General features: G+C 33.1%; 1 protein-coding gene across 2 annotated transcripts in view; it reads left to right on the top strand.

The window, feature by feature from the left end:
* Positions 1 to 21,176, top strand: part of Nipbl (NIPBL cohesin loading factor) — a 182,800-nt gene that overhangs the window by 155,431 nt on the left and 6,193 nt on the right. For both annotated transcript variants that reach the window (XM_047556377.1, XM_047556376.1), the window contains exons 33-43: positions 211 to 319; positions 1,673 to 1,809; positions 7,291 to 7,431; positions 7,635 to 7,728; positions 8,162 to 8,316; positions 8,923 to 9,013; positions 11,192 to 11,365; positions 11,736 to 11,926; positions 15,578 to 15,685; positions 16,586 to 16,786; positions 19,862 to 20,008. In XM_047556377.1, the coding sequence (XP_047412333.1) occupies positions 211 to 319; positions 1,673 to 1,809; positions 7,291 to 7,431; positions 7,635 to 7,728; positions 8,162 to 8,316; positions 8,923 to 9,013; positions 11,192 to 11,365; positions 11,736 to 11,926; positions 15,578 to 15,685; positions 16,586 to 16,786; positions 19,862 to 20,008 (1,548 nt within the window). The remainder of the gene's footprint in view (positions 1 to 210; positions 320 to 1,672; positions 1,810 to 7,290; positions 7,432 to 7,634; positions 7,729 to 8,161; positions 8,317 to 8,922; positions 9,014 to 11,191; positions 11,366 to 11,735; positions 11,927 to 15,577; positions 15,686 to 16,585; positions 16,787 to 19,861; positions 20,009 to 21,176) is intronic.

Raw genomic sequence — 21,176 nt, forward strand, 5'->3', positions numbered from 1 at the left:
AGGTCCTACATACAGCATAGTAAAATTGTTTGACAGTATTTGTAAATTACTGGTTTAAGTATGTTATATATTTTTGTTTCATTAATTTGCACTTTCAATATCTGTTAATGACAAATTGAAAAGCATATTACAGACACGTTTAATGTGTTTATTATTATTGTCTAATGAATAATTATACTGGGATTTTTTTTTATATATATACGTATATAGTTGTTGAAGTCCGAAGAGGATTCCTCATATAAACCTGTGAAGAAAGCTTGTACTCAACTTGTTGATAACCTAGTTGAGCACATTCTTAAATATGAGGAATCTCTAGCTGGTAAGACATTTTATATATTGGTCCTTAAGTTTGATATTATAAGATATTTTAAAATACATTGGACACATTTCTCATTTTTGCCTCTGGCTCTGCTTGCCTAATAATTGACTGCTTTACTTTTCAGTGAAGTTTCTTTTTCATTGTATAAATATCTGTTTGATGTTACATTCTGCATTATATTGTTAGAGATAACTAAAATTATCTAGCACAATGTGGTAAAAGTGTAAGCCTCATCTTGTCTACATGTCTTTTGTTGGTATCTACTTTTAGCTTTCATATTGAACAGGAATAAAAGTCCAGGGTCTGATATGTATTTAGGTAATGGCACTTATCACAAAACTATTTGATATATTTTAAATCATATAAAATTTTCTCTCAAGTAAAATTATTTTAATATTTTATATTATCATGCTGTTTACTAGTTACAAATCTGACATTTTCATTAGTTGTAAGTGAATATATAAAAAATATGAGAGTTATGATTGATACCCAGTAGCTGAAAGCGTGTAAGATAAATGTTCCTTTCCATGTCCTAAAGCACGTTAAGGAGAAACAAACATCAGCCTCAGTCATTCTCCATGCTAGGGACAGATAGTCTCTTAATGGAGATACCATTTATGGCACCTAAGGAAATTGTTGGTATCCTTTATATTTTTATAGCATTTTTTTCCTTTAATTTTTTTTCCATTTTCCATGTGTACCTCTTTTCTCCTTTAATCTCCTTGTTCTATTCTTTTCTATTTTCCCCATCCTATATTTTAATAGTGATACTGATGTCCTTCCTGCCCTTTCATGTTAAAATTTGCTAATTCTCTCAAAAAAATAATTTGTTTCCTATAAGCCAGTGTATCTCCTAATTAGCATCATTTCTTCCCACCTGAAGAGCATTTCGTTTAGCATTTATTTAACATTATTCAACTACAGCATCATCAGCATTTTTCCCCCAGTACCCCTTAAACACAATATCACCTTAGCTAAATTGTTTTTATCCCCCTTTGCTAACTTCTTTTGCCTATTCACGTCCATTTTTAGTCATAACGAGCACCGCCTTTATTCTCAAAAGCCTATCCCTTGACTTCCCAAAATACATTTTACTTTTTAACTTCAGTCCTAGTCCTTAGTGTGAAACTTGCCTTTCATAGCGATGTCTCTGTCCTTTAACTTCAGTGTATTTAATGTCTACAACGGAAAAAAACAAAAAATGCAGAAAGTCTAGTATCATAAGAAATGCTAGTCTATTTTATTGAGACTATCCTGAATCTATTCAAGACTAATATTGAATAATTTAAATAATATTCTGTATTATTCCACTGTTTTGTTATATTTTAGTATCTTATTTCTCTGTTTTTTCAGACTCTGACAATAAAGGTGTGAATTCTGGAAGATTGGTAGCTTGCATAACCACTTTATTCTTATTCAGCAAAATAAGACCACAACTCATGGTTAAACATGCCATGACTATGCAACCATACCTTACCACTAAATGTAGTGTAAGTATAAAGTTATCTTAATTTTCTTTCCTACATAAAACTTCGAGAATTTTAAATTTAGAATTCACATTTGTCACCACATTCTCACTAACAGATCAACTATGTCATTTACTTAAATATACATTCTAATATTGGAAGCAAGCATATTTTAAATAAAATTTAGGCTCCATTTCTCTTTAAGTTCCTCAAGGTAAATCCTCAGTAATTGCATACTAAATGTAGCTATTGTTAAAACTGCAAAGGTGAGTGAAACAGAGTTCCTGTCTTTGAGAAACTTATATCTTGGATTCTGAGTTTGCTTTTCCTTCATTTGTCATTTATAATATATTTTATATTCATAATTTTATAGCAGAAGAATATTGAATGTGAAAGATCTAGTATCACACCAGAGATATTAGGCTGATATTTTATGTCAATATTAACACTGTTTTCCAAAATAAAATTCAAAAATTAAACACTTACATAAAGCAGTCCAGCAAATAAAGTGAGATTTTTTTTAAAAATATAAGATAGCATTGTGGATGTGTGGTCTGTTACAAATGCTATATTTTAAAATACTAAAATAAGTTGAATTTACATATGTAAATGATTATTCACATATTGTGTTTTCAGTATTTCCAAGGAGTTAATTTTAACTATTTCTCTACTATATTTGTTTTACTGCTATATTTAATAATTAAATTATAAGTGAAGGTGAAAACCTTAGAACTAGAGTATTTTAAGAACTGAAAAGAGTAGCAGAGGATAAGAAATACACTAAAAACAACGTATATTACTTCTAAGATACCAGTTCCATCTTTATAGACTTTTATTAGATCCAGAAATAAATTGGTTAATATGTAATCTGTGGCTAATAATAGCTCATTTATTAAACACAATTATTAGGCACTTTGAAGAGTTTTGCATGCATTGTCTCCTTTGCTTGTTAAAGTTGGCACTGTCAGTTATCATAGTTTTACAGATTAGGAAATTAAAACAATATAAGTAACAGTATAAGTTACAACATAAGTAACTTACTCCTTATCACATAGCTATCTATTCCCAATGTTAGAATTCAGTTCTGTGTCTATCTCCTATCTGGAATCCAGACTATAACATAACTTGTATACATTTCTTGCATGATTTTTTAAGCCAAGTTTTTGGTTTTGTTTGGTTTGTTGGTTGGTTGGTTTTCAGTACTGGGGATTGAACCCAGGGGCATTTTACCACTGAGCTTCATCCCCAACCCTTTTTATTTTTTATTTTGAGGACAGGGTCTCACTAAGTTGCTAAGGACCTTGCTAAGTTGCTGAGGCTGGTCTTGAACCTGCAATCCTCCTACCTCAGCCTCCTGAGTCACTGAGATTCCAGGTGTGTGCCACCATGCCCAGCAAGCCAGTATTATTTTTAAAGCAAGATCATTTTTTCAGACATTTTGTACATTTTTTATGTATGTATATATACAAATATAAAGTTTTATTTAAATAAGACCATCTAGGACTAGTAGTACAGCTCAGTGGTAAAGACCTTGCCTAGCATGTGCAAGGACCTGATTTCAATCCCCAGGATTACAAAAAAAGAAAAGAAAAAAGACCATCAGTTATATGATAGGCACATTTTTTTTTAATTTATTTTTATTGTAAACAAATGGGATACATCTTGTTTAGGCACATTTTTAAATGTTTTATTTGATGTCCTCTTCCTGCTTTTATCCTCCTCTTAGGGTATACAGACTGGATTATCATTGCATACTTTTCATTCATCTCTAATCATAGATAACACAAACATAAGTGGTTGACCAGGGTTTTTTAAGAATTAAATCATGTCTCTCTCCCTCTCTCTCTCTCTCTATATATATATATATATATTAGGTTTATTTGCTAATATCACATAACCCAGTATGTCCTTTTTTTTTTTTTTTTTTTTTTTTTTTTTTTTGGGTGATGGTGGTGCTGGGATCAAACACAGAACCTTGTATGTTAGTCAAATGCTCTTCCACTGAGCTATATCCCCATTCCCTCATTCATTTTTTTTACATGACTCTATATTATCCATTTCATTGATGTCCTACAATTTAATTTAATCATTTCCCTATTTGGCAAGTATTTACATTATTTCTCATTGATTGCCACTACATACAATTCCTTAATAAACATTTCTATTGTTGTTAATCAGCTTTCTGTCACTGTGACAAAAATTCCTGAGATAAACAGATTAAAAGGAGGAAAGATTTATTTTGGCTCAAGGTTTCAGTCCATGGTCACTTGGCCCTGTTGCCTTTGGACCTGTGACACGGCAGTTCAGCTTGGTGGGGAGTGTGTGGTGAAGGAGTTGTCTTACCTCATGGCCACTGTGAAGCAAAGAGAGAGAAAACCTGGCCAGAGTCCCAGTGTCTCCTTCAAGGACATACCTCCAATGTCCTAACTTCCTTCTACTAGGCTCCACCTCCTAAAAGTTCTACCACCTTGTTTGAGTCAGCTTTTTTCCTGCTGTGACTAAAAGACCTGACAAGAACAATTTTGGGGGAGGAAAAGTTTATTTAGGGGCTCAGGGTTTCAAAGGTTTCAGTCCATAAAAGGCTGGCTCCATTTCTCAGGGCTTGGGGTAAGACAACATCATGGCAGAAGAGTGAGGCAAAGGGAAGCAGCTGACATGATGATCAGGAAGCAGAAAGAGAGACTCCACTCACCAGATACAAAATATATACTGGAGTATACACCTCTAAAGACCCCCCTCCTCCAGCCACATCCTACCCCCTTTAGTTTCCACTCAGTTAATCCCATCACAGGATTAGTTCTCTGATTGGATTAAGGCTCTCATAACTCGATCATTTCTCCTGTAGACCTTCTTGCATTTTCTCACACATGAGCTTTTGAGAGACACCTCATATCCAAACTGTAACACACCTCCCAATATAGTGCCACCTCCAGTAGTGATCAAGCATTCATAACCCAAACCATAACACTTTATTTTATTTTATTTTATTTTATTTTTGGCATTAGGGATTGAACCCTCTACCACTGGGGAGCCACATCCCCAGCCCTTTTTGTATTTCATTTAGACACAGGGTCTCATTGAGTTACTCAGGGTATCACTAAGTTGCTGAGTCTGGCTTTGAATTTGCCCTCTTCCTGCCTCAGCCTCCCAAATTGCTGAGATTAAGGTGTGCACTATGGCACCCCATAACACTGTTCCTATACATTAAAACACTGCTGCTTTTATTCCAGTGGGACAGATTTTTAGGACTGGGCTTGCTAGGCAGAGAATGTGTTTTTTTAGTTTTTGACTTTTGAATAGATCTTGCCAGATTGCTGAGGGTATGTTTTATAACCTTTTCAAAATACATATGATGATCAATGTCATTAGTTTTGTATTCTTTACCAGTCTAACAGATACAAAGGAATAATTCATTGTTGCTTTAGTTGCTGTCTCTGATTTCCAGGAGGGTTAAACTTTTAAAATATTGAACAGCTGGACTAGTTTTTCTGTAAATTCACTATTCATATATTTGGCTCATTTTACCTTTGAATTGTGGTCCTTTTTTCAGATTTTGAAAGCTCTTTATATATATAACTGTTAGACCACTTTACATTATATGTAATACACATTATTACATTATTACATAATAAATAATACATATTATTTATTTCAGATATATTTTCCTTATGTTTTCTGCTGCTCTTTATCATCATGATCACCATCATTCTTTAAGTTTTTTTTTTTTATTGTAAACAAATGGGATACATGTTGTTTCTCTGTACATGGAGTAAAGGCGTACCATTTGTGTTATCATAAATTTACATAGGGTAATGTTGTTTGATTCATTCTGTTATTTTTCCCTTCCCCTCTCCCCTCCCACCCCTCTTTTCCCTCCATTCTTGCCTCCCTCCCTAACTCTAACCCTAACAGTAACCCCTCCCACCCCCCATTATGTGTCATCATCCACTTATCAGTGATACCATTTGTCCTTTGGTTTTTTGAGATTGGCTTATCTCACTTAGCATGATATTCTCCAATTTCATCCATTTGCCTGCAAATGCCATCATTTTATCATTCTTTAAGTTTTTATTTTAGATTAAAGATATTTCACTTACCTGGTTTTTTCACACTGGTATTTAAACAAGTTCCAGAAAATGCTATTATTTTTTTTTTTCTTTGAAGTACAATGTTAGCAGTGGTTCTCAAATGAATTTATATTACCCAACAAAAACACTTGTATACTCAGACCTACTTTAACTTAACTCCTTTTACTTTAAGGAGTTAAGAGTGAAATATGAGGAAATGATAGGATTCCTATGTTACTTAGAAAGAAGTATTTATCTTATTTTTTTTTAATTTTTTTTCTAATTTATTTATTTAGTTCTGTGTGGAATCCTGAAAGGAAGGATGAATGTAAGGAAAGAAAGTTTTTAAGCTTAAAAAGTCCAAATGAGGGTGGGTAATCAGTTGCTAAAAATGAGGAATGGTAGCGTGGCTAGATTAAAAGCATACATTAAAAACCTCATCCACAAAAAAAAGTTTTTTTAAAGTGACTTATGGTCACCTTTAGGGAAAGGAACTGTTTGACTAGAAAACAGATAGGAGAGACTATCATAAATCCTTTAGTACTTTTTTCAATGTTTGTCTTAGTGTTCCATCTTTTTTTTAAACGTGCTTGTTATTTTTTTAATCAAAGAAAAACATTTAAGTTTAAAATAAAGAAGACTTATGCCTAGTTTTGGGGTTATACATTTTTATCACAAAGTTTAACACAGGATTTGCTATTCTCAGCACTATTGACAGAGCAGTATTATTCATTGTTAGAGATTCCAATATTCTTTGCATTGTTAGGATGTTTAGCAGCATCCCTGACCTCTGTCCACTAGATGACAGCTGTGCTCCCTTCATGACAAGCAAAAATATCTATAGACATTGCCAAAAACTCCTGACTGGGGAGTGAAGAGCCAACTCACCCCCAGTTGAGAACTATTGGGTTAACATACCCCAGTTTGAAAAATACTGATCTCAAAAACTATACCAGTCTTTATAAAATGCCTTGTTAATGTTTAAATACTTTGTTACCCTATGTACATGTATAATTGCACAAATGATGTGACTGCATTGTGTACAGCCAGAGAAATGAGAAGTTGTACTCCATATGTGTACAATGAGTTGAAATGCATTCTACTGTCTTGTATAACTAATTAGAACAAAACTTTTTTAAAAAATTTTTTTAAAGAATTGACTTGTCTCTCATTATAGGGGAAAAAAAATTAACTAGCAGTATGGTTAAGTGACCCAAGGTCACATGGTAAGTTAGTATTAGAACTAGAATACAGATTTCTGCTTCTCTGTCTGTGATTCCCTTCCATACTTTAGCACAAGCTCTTTTCTAGGTAGACCTTTTTATTTTTAACTGAAATTTTGTATACATTATATCCCACCCCTACCTCCAAATACATAAAGTTGTGTATAGTTTCATTTTAGGTTTTGAATATTTATATATTAATTTTATTCTTTTAGACACAAAATGATTTCATGGTTATCTGCAATGTTGCAAAAATCCTAGAACTAGTTGTACCACTGATGGAGCATCCAAGTGAAACTTTCCTTGCCACTATTGAAGAAGATCTAATGAAGCTTATCATCAAATATGGCATGACTGTAAGTATTAGTTTACTACCTCTGTATTGATTAATATATAATTTGCAGGTGATAATTTATAAAATATTATGTCAGATTAACTTCCAGTGTATTTTATATTTTTATAAAGCAAATATATATATAAAAAGGAAAAATTACTGATAGTAGATTTTAACTTCATCTTTAACTTTTACCTAAACAGTAACACTTTGTTTATCTTTTAGGTAGTGCAGCATTGTGTGAGCTGTCTTGGAGCTGTAGTAAATAAAGTGACACAAAATTTTAAGTTTGTGTGGGCCTGTTTCAATAGATACTATGGTAAGTTTAATGCCTGAGCTTTAAAATTATTCTGTTAGGTCCTACTAGTGTGTCCAGCTCATTTTTAACACAACTGATAGAGGGCAGCATCAAGAGATTTATAACCAGTGTGATTTTCCTCCATGTTTCACAATCAGAAGCAGTGTTTTCTATTATTTTTTGTATCCCTTAAAACCCCTCTAGTATTAGTTCAGAAATTTGTCTCCTTATAAAAAAAAGCTGATAAATTTTCTGACCACTATGTAAAGTAGAATTTAAGTATTTTTTCCTACATTAATTTTTTTACCCTTTAAGGAATATACCTCTATTTCTAGACATATATAATTATTGGAACCATTGCTAAAAATTAATTGTAATTTTTTAGTAATTATTTGAACCTCATAATTTAAGTATAATGGGTTTATTGCAGATAAATTTTATTCTTCTTTATTAGGTGCCATTTCAAAATTAAAAAGTCAACACCAAGAAGACCCAAATAACACTTCGCTTCTAACAAATAAACCAGCACTGCTTAGATCTCTTTTTACTGTTGGAGCACTGTGTCGGCATTTTGATTTTGACCTAGAGGATTTTAAAGGCAACAGTAAGGTAAAGATCATATTACTCATTGTGCTGTAAAATAGTCCTATGTGACTGTGTGAGTGAGAATGACTTTAGTGACTATGGATGAAGGCAGTATTAGAGCAGTCAGGTTTAATGAGAATTCTGAAGACAGCACTACTCAAAGCAGGGTGGTCAAACTTGCTTCTGATCCATAAACTGTTGGTTATTGTTCTATGTTTGTCTTTGGTCTGTGACAAGTTATAAAATTTCCACCAAAAATTGTATCAGCTCTTTAATAGGCACACTGCTTATAGTGATAGCTTTTGAGTTTTGCCCCTCTATTTTCTCAATGAAAGGAGTAGTGCATTGATCTACATAAGTTCTTTGTCACAATCTCATACTTTGAATGTGACTGTTCTAAAATAAATGGAATTGGGGTTTATTTATTCGTGGCATTGGGGGTTGAACCCAGGGCCTTTGAGCAAGTAGGCAAGCACTCTACCACTGTCCCTAACCCAGTTTATTTTATTCTTTTAAAATTCACATGTAGAAATGCTCATTGTTTTTAGGCATTTTTTTTTTACTTAATATTTAAAAATTGATCTAAATTACTCCTCTTGAATACTTTAATATGGTTTTTCCCCCCCTTAGGTTAACATAAAGGACAAAGTACTTGAACTGTTAATGTATTTTACAAAACATTCAGATGAAGAAGTACAAACAAAAGCCATCATTGGTCTAGGTAAGTTAAGACTAAATTTATTTATAGTTTTTAGCTCTTTTAAGAGTGGAGTAAACTTTTGAATATTGTGAATCTAAATTATTAGTTTATTTAAATATGTTTCCATTGGCAATGGTGGTATGTAGAATGAAGGACTGGGGTTTAAAACACCTGGATTCTATTCATGCCTCAGCCAGTGACTTTGCGTGGCCTTAAGAAAGCTACTCAACTTCTCAGCTCACCAGTTTGTTCATTAGTAAAATACAGATAACATACTATCTCCCACCCCTACTTCCTAGAGTATCTTAAAATATTCATCTCATCTTGGTGAATACACCTGTATTCCCAGCAACTCAGGAGGTTGAGGCACAAGGATCTCAAGTTCAAGGCCAGCCTTGGCAATTAGGAGAACTTTTTTCAAAATAAAAAATAAAAATGACTGGATGTGGCTCAGTGGTGGAGTGCCCCTGGGTGCAATCCTCAGTACAAGGGAAAACACACACACATATTCATTATAGCACTTTGATAAAGAAGATAGTGTATAGGATCTTGGTGGTGTTTGCATATCTTGTTATTTTTCATTGCAAAACTTAATCATTACAAATAACTACCACTTCAAGTTAAAACACTGGTCAGTGTACACAGCCTCATAGAAGCACATGGTAACCAATCCAAAAGGAACAATTTAACTACATACATTTTCCATGTTATTTTTCCAGGAGCACTGATTTTAAAAAAAATATGATCTGCAGACAGGTCTATGTGGCTTATCTGGAAAGAAGTTAGAATATAAGAGATAAGAGAATAGTATTAAATGAATTGTATACTCTTAAAAAATACAAGAAGTCTAAAACTTTCATGCCTTAAGCATATACTAAATTTTCTCTTGTTTATAAAATAAAATTACAAGAAGAGCAGTTTGTTCAGTTTTTGGTTTTTGTTAATGTTTTATGCAAATTCATGTAAAGCTACCTAGTAAGGTTAAAAAATATTTTTATTTATTTAGAAATAGTAGTTTGGTAGCATTGTCAAGGTTTATAATTTACTGGTGTGCATGGGTAATCATTTAAATGAGACTTTTGAGAGAAGTTAATAATAAGATTCTGAGTTACCTACACCTTTTTAAATTGTGTTTATGATATCTGTAAATAAACTTAAATCTTATTACCTTATTCTTCCTCCATTCCTTTCAGAAAATTATTTATAGCAAGTGTAGTAAAAATCTAAACATCATTTACTAGGAAGTTATATTGATGTAATATTGCTTTTAAGCCAATGTATACCATTAAGCCTTCAGTCTGAATATAAGTTACATGGAATGGCAAAACCAATTGTGTTACAACTAATTCAGAAAACAAAGTTTTAACTTAAAGAAGCAATACTATCCAGAAAATCGAGACTTTAGGCAAGTTAATAAAAGACATCTTGCCTGGACCATAGTTATTCTGTGTCTTATGGCTTCGTGCTTTGAGTTTGGTTGGTTGTTTGGCATCACTTCTTGCTATCATAAAGGGTCATCATTTTTTTCTCAAATAAACATATGTAAATATTGATAATAGTATTTTGCTACTTATTAATTAGTAGTTACAGAATTCAGCATTGTGGCTTCATTTTAATGCTATATGAGAAAGAAATGGAAGATATTTTTAGCTCTAGTTTATTTAGAAGTTTTTCTGTTTCATATAATGGATATATTTTAATATATTTTTAAAATAATGTCAATGTAGTGCCTTCTGCTAGGGATCTGAAAAATGTTTGCAGACATTACTTCTTAAATCCTGAAAACATCCCTTTGAGGTAGGTGGGTGGTAAATATTATTGTCCCCATTTTACAGATGGAGAATTGAGGCACAGAGAGATTGTGTGACTCACCCAGGGTCACAGTACAAGTCAGTGGTGGAGCCAGGAATAGAACCCAAGACTCCTGACTCCTAATCCACTCCCCTAGCCACTAGGCCCTGCTCCCTCCTCAAGGTTTCCTCTTGTGTGAAATTCTCCTTTGAAATGCAATTTCTTGTTTTTAATTCATGGGGAAAGAAGTACCTGCTCTAATACTGCTCTAGGTAAGGCCACCAGCATATTCTTCCAGTCTAAGTTTTAAATTTTTGAAATAAGGAGCTCTTTATATAATTTAACATTTGCAGTAAATGTCACTTTTAATAAGAACATATGAAGAGATTTTTTTCCCCTCTTTCTTAGGATTTGCCTTTATTCAACATCCAAGTCTAATGTTTGAGCAAGAAGTGAAGAATCTATATAATAATATTTTATCTGATAAGAACTCCTCAGTAAACTTAAAAATACAAGTGTTAAAAAACCTCCAGACCTATCTACAAGAAGAAGATACACGTATGCAACAAGCAGATAGAGACTGTAAGTGAAAATATATTTTTAAATTTCACAGTACAGTTACAGTTACGATATTATGTAACTTATTTCCTTTAACCCAGATATCTAAATTTCCTGATCTGTTAGATGAAGGAATTCAATTAAATAGGAGTCCTTGGGCTGAGTTTTATCTCTAGACTTTGGAATATTCTTAAAATCCCTAAAATAGTTGTATCGTTTATATGTATGTAAACATTAATATTTTGAAGCAAGAGAAGGAAAAACAGTTCTCAGTGGGGTCTCAAAGGGACCTCTGACACAGGGAAGAAACATTTTGCAGTTCAAGTTGTAGCCTAAGTTTGTAGTTACCGTTAGTATGCTCTTACTCTGGTTTACCGTTTGCTTCCTTTTGTAGGGAAGAAAGTTGCAAAACAGGAAGACTTAAAAGAAATGGGTGATGTTTCCTCAGGGATGAGTAGTTCCATCATGCAGCTTTACCTCAAACAGGTGCTTGAGGCGTTTTTTCACACCCAGTCAAGTGTACGCCACTTTGCCCTAAATGTCATTGCATTGACTCTAAACCAAGGTCTTATTCATCCTGTTCAGGTAAGCAGGTTTCAAAGTAGTAGTACTCAAAAAAAGCCAGATTGTCATTTGGTGACATTGTGATTAGAGAATCAAGTAGTTCTTGATTCCTCTTATTCTTCTTTTTCCTAAACTCTTCTTTTCTTTTTTTAGGAGTTAAGAGTCTTGTTATATTGCTTAGGCTATCCTCAAATTCTTGAATTCAAGTGCTCCTTCTGCCTCAGCCTCCTGAGTTGTCCTAAACTCTTTAAGAATCTTAAGTTTTGGACAGTCTCTTAGGTTTTAATTACTGTAAAATACCCATATATTCTTTTTTTTTTATTATTATAAACAAATGGGATACATTTTGTTTCTCTATTTGTACATGGAGTCAAGGCATACCATTTGTGTAATCATAAATTTACATAGGGTAATGATAGAACATGAACTCAAATCTTTTTTTTTTTTTTTTTTTTTTTTTGGGTGCTGAGGATCGAACTCAGGGCCTTGTGCTTACAAGGCAAGCACTCTACTGACTAAGCTATCTCCCCAGCCCCTCAAATCATTTTTAAGTAGGCATGATAAAAATTATTTTAATCTATATTTTACCCTTACCCCCATTATTCAACAATGTGATACTAATACTCAAGAGAATTAACTGGGTTTAAGAGTGTATGTTCTGGGCTGGGGATATAGCTCAGTTGGTACGAGGCCCTGGGTTCAATCCCCAGTACTGAAAAAAAAAAAAAAAAAAGAGTGTATGTTCTGGGTTTGGGGTTATGGCTCAGTAGTAGAGTGCTTGCCTAGCACATGTGAGGCATTGGGTTTGATCCTTAGCACCACATAAAAATAAATAAATAAAGGTGTCTGTCTACAATTAAAAAATATTTTTTTTAAAAAAAGAGTTTATGTTTAGTAGGGTAGAATTTTTAAACATAGGAAAGTAAATTCTATAATCTGAACTTAGTGTTTGCCTTTTTAATTTGAAGGTGACATTAGCTGTCCAACGTGTTAAAGCATTGATGTGAGGATGAGATGATGTGATAAAGGACTGGGGTGCAGTTCATTGGTAGAGTGCTTGCCTAGTATGTACTAGACCCTGGGTTCAGTCCCCAGCACCACAAAAGAAAGAGAGGAGGAGAGGCAACAGGGGGGATGTAATAGACATATTAGTATTGCTGAGGATTGACAGCCAAAACTAAGGTAATAACTTGTGCTCAGGAGAACGCCATAGACTACAAAAGGAAATTTGTCGAATTGTCAAAGTCTGTACCCTTTAAAATTTTTTATTGTTTCTTTGCTTTCTTGGATTTTGGATTTTGGGTTTTTTTCATGGAACTTTTACTAAAATATTCTATATTTAAATATAATGTGTTCTTCCCTGTGTTCTGAACAAAACACTTTGACAGATATTTAGTCTGTTTTTCCTGCCTCACCACTGTCATCATCAAGACTACTTATCACAATGTACAGCAGTATGTTAAAAATTTCACCTTTTGCAAAGTTCAGTGCCTTTATTATTATACAGCTTGAGAATCGCTTATCTGAAATATTTGGAACCACAAGTGTTATATTTTATAATTTTTTGTAATTTGGAATAATTGCTTAAATTTTACCAGTTAAGCATTCCTAATTTGAAAATATGAAATGCTCCAAAATTCAAAATTTTCTGTTGGGCAAAAGATTTCAGATTTTCAGATTAGAGATATTCAGCAAGTATCTGCTTTTTTTAAAGATGTTAATAGACCTTTATTTTATTCATTTATTTATATATGGTGCCTCACACTTGCTAGGCAAGTGCTCTACCACTGAGCCACAACCCCAAACCCTAGTATCTGCTTTTTTAAACCTTTTGTTTCATTTGTTTGTTTTGTGATACTGGGTTTTAAACCCAGGGGTACTCTACCACTGAGCTAAACCCACAAACCTTTTTATTTCTTTTTTAATTTTTTTAATTTATTTTTATTCATTGTACACAAATGGGGTACAACTGTTGTTTCTCTGGTTGTATACAAAGTAGAGTCGCACCAATTGTGTAATCACACATGTACATAGGATAATGATGTTTGTCTCATTCTGTTATTTTTCCTCCCCCCCCCTTTTTCCTCTGTATAATCCATACTTCCTCCATTCTTGCCTCCCTCCCACCCACCCCCCATTATGTATCATCATCCACTTATCAGAGAGATCATTCGGCCTTTGTTTTTTTTTGAGATTGGTTTATCTTACTTAGCATAATATTCCCTAGCTGCATCCATTTACCTACAAAAGCCATAATTTTATTCTTCTTTATGGCTAAGTAATATTCCATTGTGTATATATACCACAGTTTCTTTACCCATTCATTAATTGAAGAGCACCTCGGTTGGTTCCACAATCTAGCTATTGTGAATTGAGCAACTATGAATATTAATGTGGCTGCATCACTGTAGTATGCTGATTTTAAGTCCTTTGGGTATAGGCCAAGGAGTGGGATAGCTGGGTCAAATGGTGGTTTCATTCCAAGTTTTCTAAGGACTCTCCACACTGCTTTCCAGAGTGGCTGCGCTAATTTGCAACCCCACCAGCAATGTAATGCCTTTTTATTTTTTGAGACAGAGTCTCACTGTGTTCCTGAGACTGGCTTTGAATTTGTGATCCTCCTACCTTGCCTCCTAAGTCACTGGTATTACAGACATGTGCCACCATACCTGGCTTGCTTTTCACAAAAAGAAATTGCAAGAGTGGTACAATAAATTGCTTTATACTTTTCACCTATATTTACCATATGTAACATTTTACCACATTTGTTTTTATCTGTCTTCTTACATCTGCTTTCTTCTGAATCCTTTGATAGTAAATTTCAGATGTTGTGGTTCTTTACTGCTAAACACGTCAGCACATATCTTTAAGAACAAGGGCATTGTCCCTATGCAATCATCAAATTTAGGAAATTTAAAGTTGATATAATACTGTGTAATAAATGGTCCATTTTCAAATTTCTGCTAGCCAATCCTATGGTGTTCTTTATAGACTTTCTCATTTCCTGGTCTAGGATTTAACCCATGATCACCCATTTCATTTATTATCTGTATTTTAAAGTAGTTTTATGTATGTTGTTTTTCTGACCTTCTCAATGCTATCTGATTCAGATTCATTTAACATAGCAATGGTGTATCTTAGGATTTAACCCAGCACTTACCTAGCATGCATGAGGCCCTGGATTCCATCTCTAGCAACAGCCAAAAAAAAAAAATTACAAACTATCTGAATATTTAGATCACATCTAAAATCAGCTGAGTGAAAAAATTACATTTTCCTAGTTTTTGAGTATGGGGAAACATTACTTTTTGCCCTTTATTATCTTTACATAGCAAATTCGGTTAAGCTTGAAGAATTATTGAATTATACATTTGTAGTGTATTGTATATGATAATTTTAAATGGATAGATAGTCTTAGTGTGGGAGTACTTTAAAGACTTTAAATTTACTTTGAAATTATTTAAATTTCACATCAATATTTTGCTAATGCTTTCTTAATTTAAATCAGAAGAAAAATTTCTCATCTTAAAAAAGAACATTAAAGTACAGCATTTATAGAAAAGTCTAAAGCTAAATTTATATATCCCAGATATACAAATTTTGACATGTGTTGAGATACATATCGTATTTTTCCACTGTAATGTCTTATAAATACTTTATTTTTATTTCCAGTGTGTTCCATACTTAATTGCTATGGGCACAGACCCAGAACCTGCTATGCGGAACAAGGCTGATCAGCAGCTTGTGGAAATAGACAAAAAATATGCTGGATTCATTCATGTACGTATTTTTTTTTTCCTCTTTTCACATTTTTTTGTTGTTGGTGGTGTGTTATAGTTGCATATAGTGATGAGATTTATAGTTATAGTTTGCACATACATTCAATTTATTTGGTCATCATCACCCCCAGCACTTCCCCATCACTACCCGAATCATATCCCCTGGTCCCTTTCCTGCACTAATAATCTCCCTTTGATTTTCATGAGATCCCCACCCACCCTCCACCTTTCTTTTCATTTTTTCTTTGTAGCTTCCACATATGAGAGAAAATATATGACCCTTGACTTTCTGAGTTTGGCTTATTTTGCTTAACATAATTGTCTCTAGTTCTATTTATTTTTTTCTGCAAATGACATAATTTTATTTTTTTATGGTCAAATAAAACTTCATTGTGGATATATGCCATCTTTTCTTTATTCTTCCATTGATGAATACCAAGGCTGGTTCCATAGTTTGACTATTGTGCACATATATTTTTTTTAATAGAATAACCTGAATTTAAACATCTCTCTTTAGCAAACAGGTTATTTATGTTAGGATAAAGTGTTTTGCTTAATACTTACCTTTTGAACATCGAACTAAGTTTGTCCCCCAAAGTGTTTATTCTAGTTTAAAATTAACTCTTAAGATAGGTCTGGCAAGCACACTGAACTGAAAATCAGGAAGCATTAGTTCTAGAACCTACTCTGTGAACATGGCAGCAAAGACTTCCAGGCCTTAGTTTTTTCTTTTATAAGATGAGGGATGTCTAACATTCCTTCCAGCCTTTCATTCTGCAAATTGTATTTTTAATAAGAAAACCAAATAACAAAGTTAGTCTCAAAATGTTATGCTCAATGTATGCTTTCAATTTAACTCTTTTAATTAACTTGACAAAAATGAGACTTTTATTGATTTCAGATGAAAGCAGTGGCTGGCATGAAGATGTCCTACCAAGTACAACAGGCAATCAATACGTGTCTAAAAGATCCTGTAAGGGGTTTCAGACAAGATGAGTCCTCTAGTGCTTTGTGCTCACACCTTTACTCCATGATCCGTGGAAATCGCCAACACAGACGAGCCTTTCTTATTTCTTTACTTAACCTCTTTGATGACACAGCAGTAAGTATAGAAACTTGTTATTTTAAGAATATAAATGTTCTAGAAATTTTATGCCTCAAGTAGTCAAAACTTTTAAAATCTTGGCATTTTAGCAAGTTTAGTAACTATTATTTTCTTAATCTGCTTTTATAATTAATATAGTCAAAACTGAAGGGAAAATTTTATATGAGAATAAATGTAATGAATAAAGTATAATTGTTCCTCCATCCTGAGTATCTTAGAAACGTTGGTAATAGTTCCTATAAGCATATCTTCAAGTAAGCTACATGATGAAACTATCACTTTGGGAACAGATTACCTAAATAAATAAATAAATTAGATGACTTTTCTGTAGAACTCAAATATTGTTAGAGCATAACTATTCTAGATTTTTGCTCAGATCTCTAGTTGTTCATCTTGACTATCTTAATGAAGAGAGTGTAATTACAATTTGGACCCTTTTGAGTATTGTACAAGTTGGATTGGTCAGGACCATTAGCCAGGAAATTAGAAAATTCTATTCTTTAGATTTGCCTTTTAATTTATTCATTCATTTTATTTGTACTTATTCAGTACCTGCTGTCATATCAGTCATTGTATATAAGATTATAGGATAAAATAGTACAGACCAATGTGGTATCTGCTCACTTAGAGCTTACAGACCAGTCTATGTGTATAGTAGCTTTAAAAGAGAATCTTCTAAATCTCTAAAAGTAAATCTTTTTTTCTAATTTTAACCACTTGTTAGTTTAACACAAATTTTTCACAATAAAGCAGAATTATAATTACTAGAGTAGAGATACTTCACTAGACCTTTTCCTCTTACAGTGCTACAAAAAATTTTGCTTCATATGATCTAGAAAATAAATATTACAAACATCTGTTTCAGAATTGCCTGGGATATAGTTTTTATCACCACCATCATCATTATATCATCATCAGTATTCTCCTATCATTGTATGTAGGACACTGCTTAGAATGCAAAACGGCATGATATAGTGTTTCTGCCCTTAGAGGATTTTACCTCTAGTTAAGGAGGTAGAACACAAAATAAAGAGAATAGTGATTAAGGATAGCGTATTCTGAGTGCTTGGTGGTTTGTATTGATGCTGTTATTCCAGTCCTTGTCTCTCTGATGAACTTAATTCCTGTGTGGTTTCACTGCCTGCTCTGTGTTATCCACTGGACATTTCTGTCATCTCAGCATTTGAAACTGAAATCCAGCTCTCATGTGCAGTGTCTTCTTCTAAGTACTTCCAGCAAAGGTTGTCAGGAGGAGCAGATCAGTGAAAGCCTAAAGGAATTAGATGAGTCAAATCTATTCTATAAACCAGAAGAGGAAGATGTTTTTACCCCCAGGCAGGGGTACTACAAATAAGAATATGTGGCAAATAAATAAATAGATTGTCTTTTGATGGGCTGGAAGGTTGTATTGAAACATAGTATATAGAGGATCCTATACAATGGAGGATTGTTGAAAATGTTTAAATAAAATGATGAGAACAAGTGCCAAAGAGCATTTTTAAAGCATGATTTTTTTCATCATTGTGTTCACAATGGAGTTCAGTAAAGAATTAACTTATTTTAATGATAGTAAGGAAAAAAGAATGGGTAGTAGGAAAAGAAAGGGAAAAAAACGTGAGGAAGAAATAAACGAGACTGTGTAAGAAAAATTAGGCAAACAATAACTGGAATATATTTGTCCTGAGCACCAAAGAGAATAATGGGACTGTTACTAATACAAACTTGAAAAGAAGTTGACTTGAGGAGGACATGTAAGGTATAGTCAAAGAGTTAGGAAGAGAAAACTGAGGAAGGTTTCAGGAAAGAAAATATGGGTAATAGTATCAGATGCTACTGAGAAGTCAAGGAGAATAGAGGTAAAAAAAAATAAATAAAAATAGGGTGGGATGATTGGTGAACCTGGTAGTCAGAAACAATCAGTGAGGTACAAGCTAGATTTTAATTAAAGAGTAGTAGAGAAGGTATGGAGAGCAGTCTAGACTCTTAAAAGCTATTATGTCCCATCATGCTATACAAAAATGAAAATTTGAGACTTAATAGGTTAAGACGTTTTATTTTGAAAGGAAGGAGCAGTATAGGACTTCTGTGACAAAAGTTGGAGAATTTCAAGCTTTCTTTTTGCTTTTTTCATCTTTGAACTATAAGTATATAGAAGGAATTTGAATAATATCATGCCCTTCTATTTGTATTTTATATGATCTTGAAATGATGGAAATTTGTTTTTTTTTTTTAATTTTTAACAGTGTTTTGGATGTTGATTTACCTTTACTTTATTCACTTATTTATATATGGTGCTGAGGATTGAACCCACTCCCTCACACATGCTAGGCAAGCACTCCACCACTGAGCCACGATTCCAGCCCTATTTACTTTTTTTAACCAAAAACTAGTGATAACTATAATTTTTCTCTTTAAGTTTTGCCTACTCAGAGTTTTTAATGTGAAAACTGGAAACACTGTCAAAATAACTCTTGACATTTTAAATTACAGATACATAGAAAACTGACATATTTTATTAGGACATGAATTTGGGCTTTTTTTTTTTTTAACCCCATGTATTAGTACTATAATTAGCACTTGTTTTTGAGGGCAGAATAGTAACTGTGTGTAACTGATCTCCATGAGTTAAACTCTTAGAAGCACAATGACAAATAATTATGAATTCATATGTACGTTTTCTGATGCACTATGGATTTATCATAAAGATCACATAAACTCTAGAAGAAAACTTCAAGGATTTTCATTTGGGTGCACTAAAAACATTCACCTCTTCCCTCTTAAGTTAGTATGGTGTAAGTCATTATAAAATCTCCTAAAATAGGTGTAAGATTATTTTATAAACTGTTTCTGTCCCCTTTTTTTTTTTTTAACGTACTTTTCTTTCTCTTTCCCTCTCCCTTCCTTCTTCCTCCTCTCTCTCTCTTTTTAATCTATCCCCTCTTTTATTTCTCTTTGTCTCTCTCTAATATAAACTGAGGTGAAAGTGCCCTGTAATATTTTTTCTAAAACGTTTTTTTGGATGGGTTTTTAGATTATCCACTAAACATGTGTGCCTTTTTTTAAAATTTACAGAAAACAGAAGTGACTATGCTCTTGTATATAGCAGACAATCTAGCCTGTTTTCCATACCAGACACAGGAAGAGCCGTTGTTCATAATGCATCATATAGACATTACACTCTCAGTTTCTGGTAGTAACCTACTGCAGTCATTCAAGGAGGTAAGTTACACACATTACTATTCTTAATGCATCTGTCAAAATACAGGCATGCTGTTTTCATTGTTCTGTTTTTCATTCTTCCCTTTCACAGGTATTAAAATCTTTCTAAGTGAATTTATTGAAATCTGGGCAGTCCGTGAATTGGGACAGGAAATGGGTTACCATTTTATTTCTATTCAAAAAGATCTAAAACCATTCTATTTCTAGATCCCTTAGGTGATCTTTTTATACATACATGGATTATTCTGATAAGCCATCCCACATCTTTATTTCTCTCATTTTAAACAACCTTAAGTGTTTCGTGTTCATTCATATATCCATTTAAACCCCATTTTAGAATATTTGTAAATCTTGTGCTGTAGGTCATAACAGTATACATTAAGATATTCATATATAGGTATAGAGAAACATAAAATTCATATTACCATTGAACTCCTTGTCAGTCAACAGTGGCATCATAATGGAGTTAGCATATTATGTGCCCCAAATCTGCTAAATTTCTTATAAACTTTGTCTTTTTTCTTAGGACTTTAAGGAGGAAATTTTAATTAAGGTTGTAAAAACAACCTTATATAGCACTAGGCACATATTTAAGCATCAGTAAATTCTTTAAAAGTTGAATATTTTCATGTGCTCAATAATGCAAATAAGATCTCATTTTACAATTGTGCTCAAAACTTAGCCTTATCAAACCAGTAAGTTAGGGAAATTATTTAAGCTACCTTAAATAATATCTAAGAACTAGAATTAAAGAGGTCTTTAAACCTTTGCTAAATTAAGTGTGAACCTTAGACTAGAAGCACTAGCCTCACCCAAGAGCTTATTGGAGCTGCAAAACCTCAGACCCTACCCTAGACCTGCTGAAATACCCATCTGTGTTTTTAACAAAATCCATAGGTTATTAATATGCTCTAGTGTGTGAGAACTTAATTTTACAGAAATTTTAGCCATAATGCTTATTTTACTCTGCTTACTTTTGTAGATATGATTATAAACATTTTTTCCTATTTTGTTTCTTGTTGGAGGGCAGGGGTACACTACCACTGAACTATATCCCCAGCCCTTTTTATTTTTAATTTTGAGACATAAGTTGCCGAGGCTGCCTTGAACTCACCATCCTCCTTTGCCTTCAGAGTCACTGGTATTGCAGACCTGTACCACCAAACCC

Source organism: Sciurus carolinensis, chromosome 6 (assembly GCF_902686445.1).
Source record: "Sciurus carolinensis chromosome 6, mSciCar1.2, whole genome shotgun sequence".
Lineage (NCBI taxonomy): Eukaryota > Metazoa > Chordata > Mammalia > Rodentia > Sciuridae > Sciurus > Sciurus carolinensis.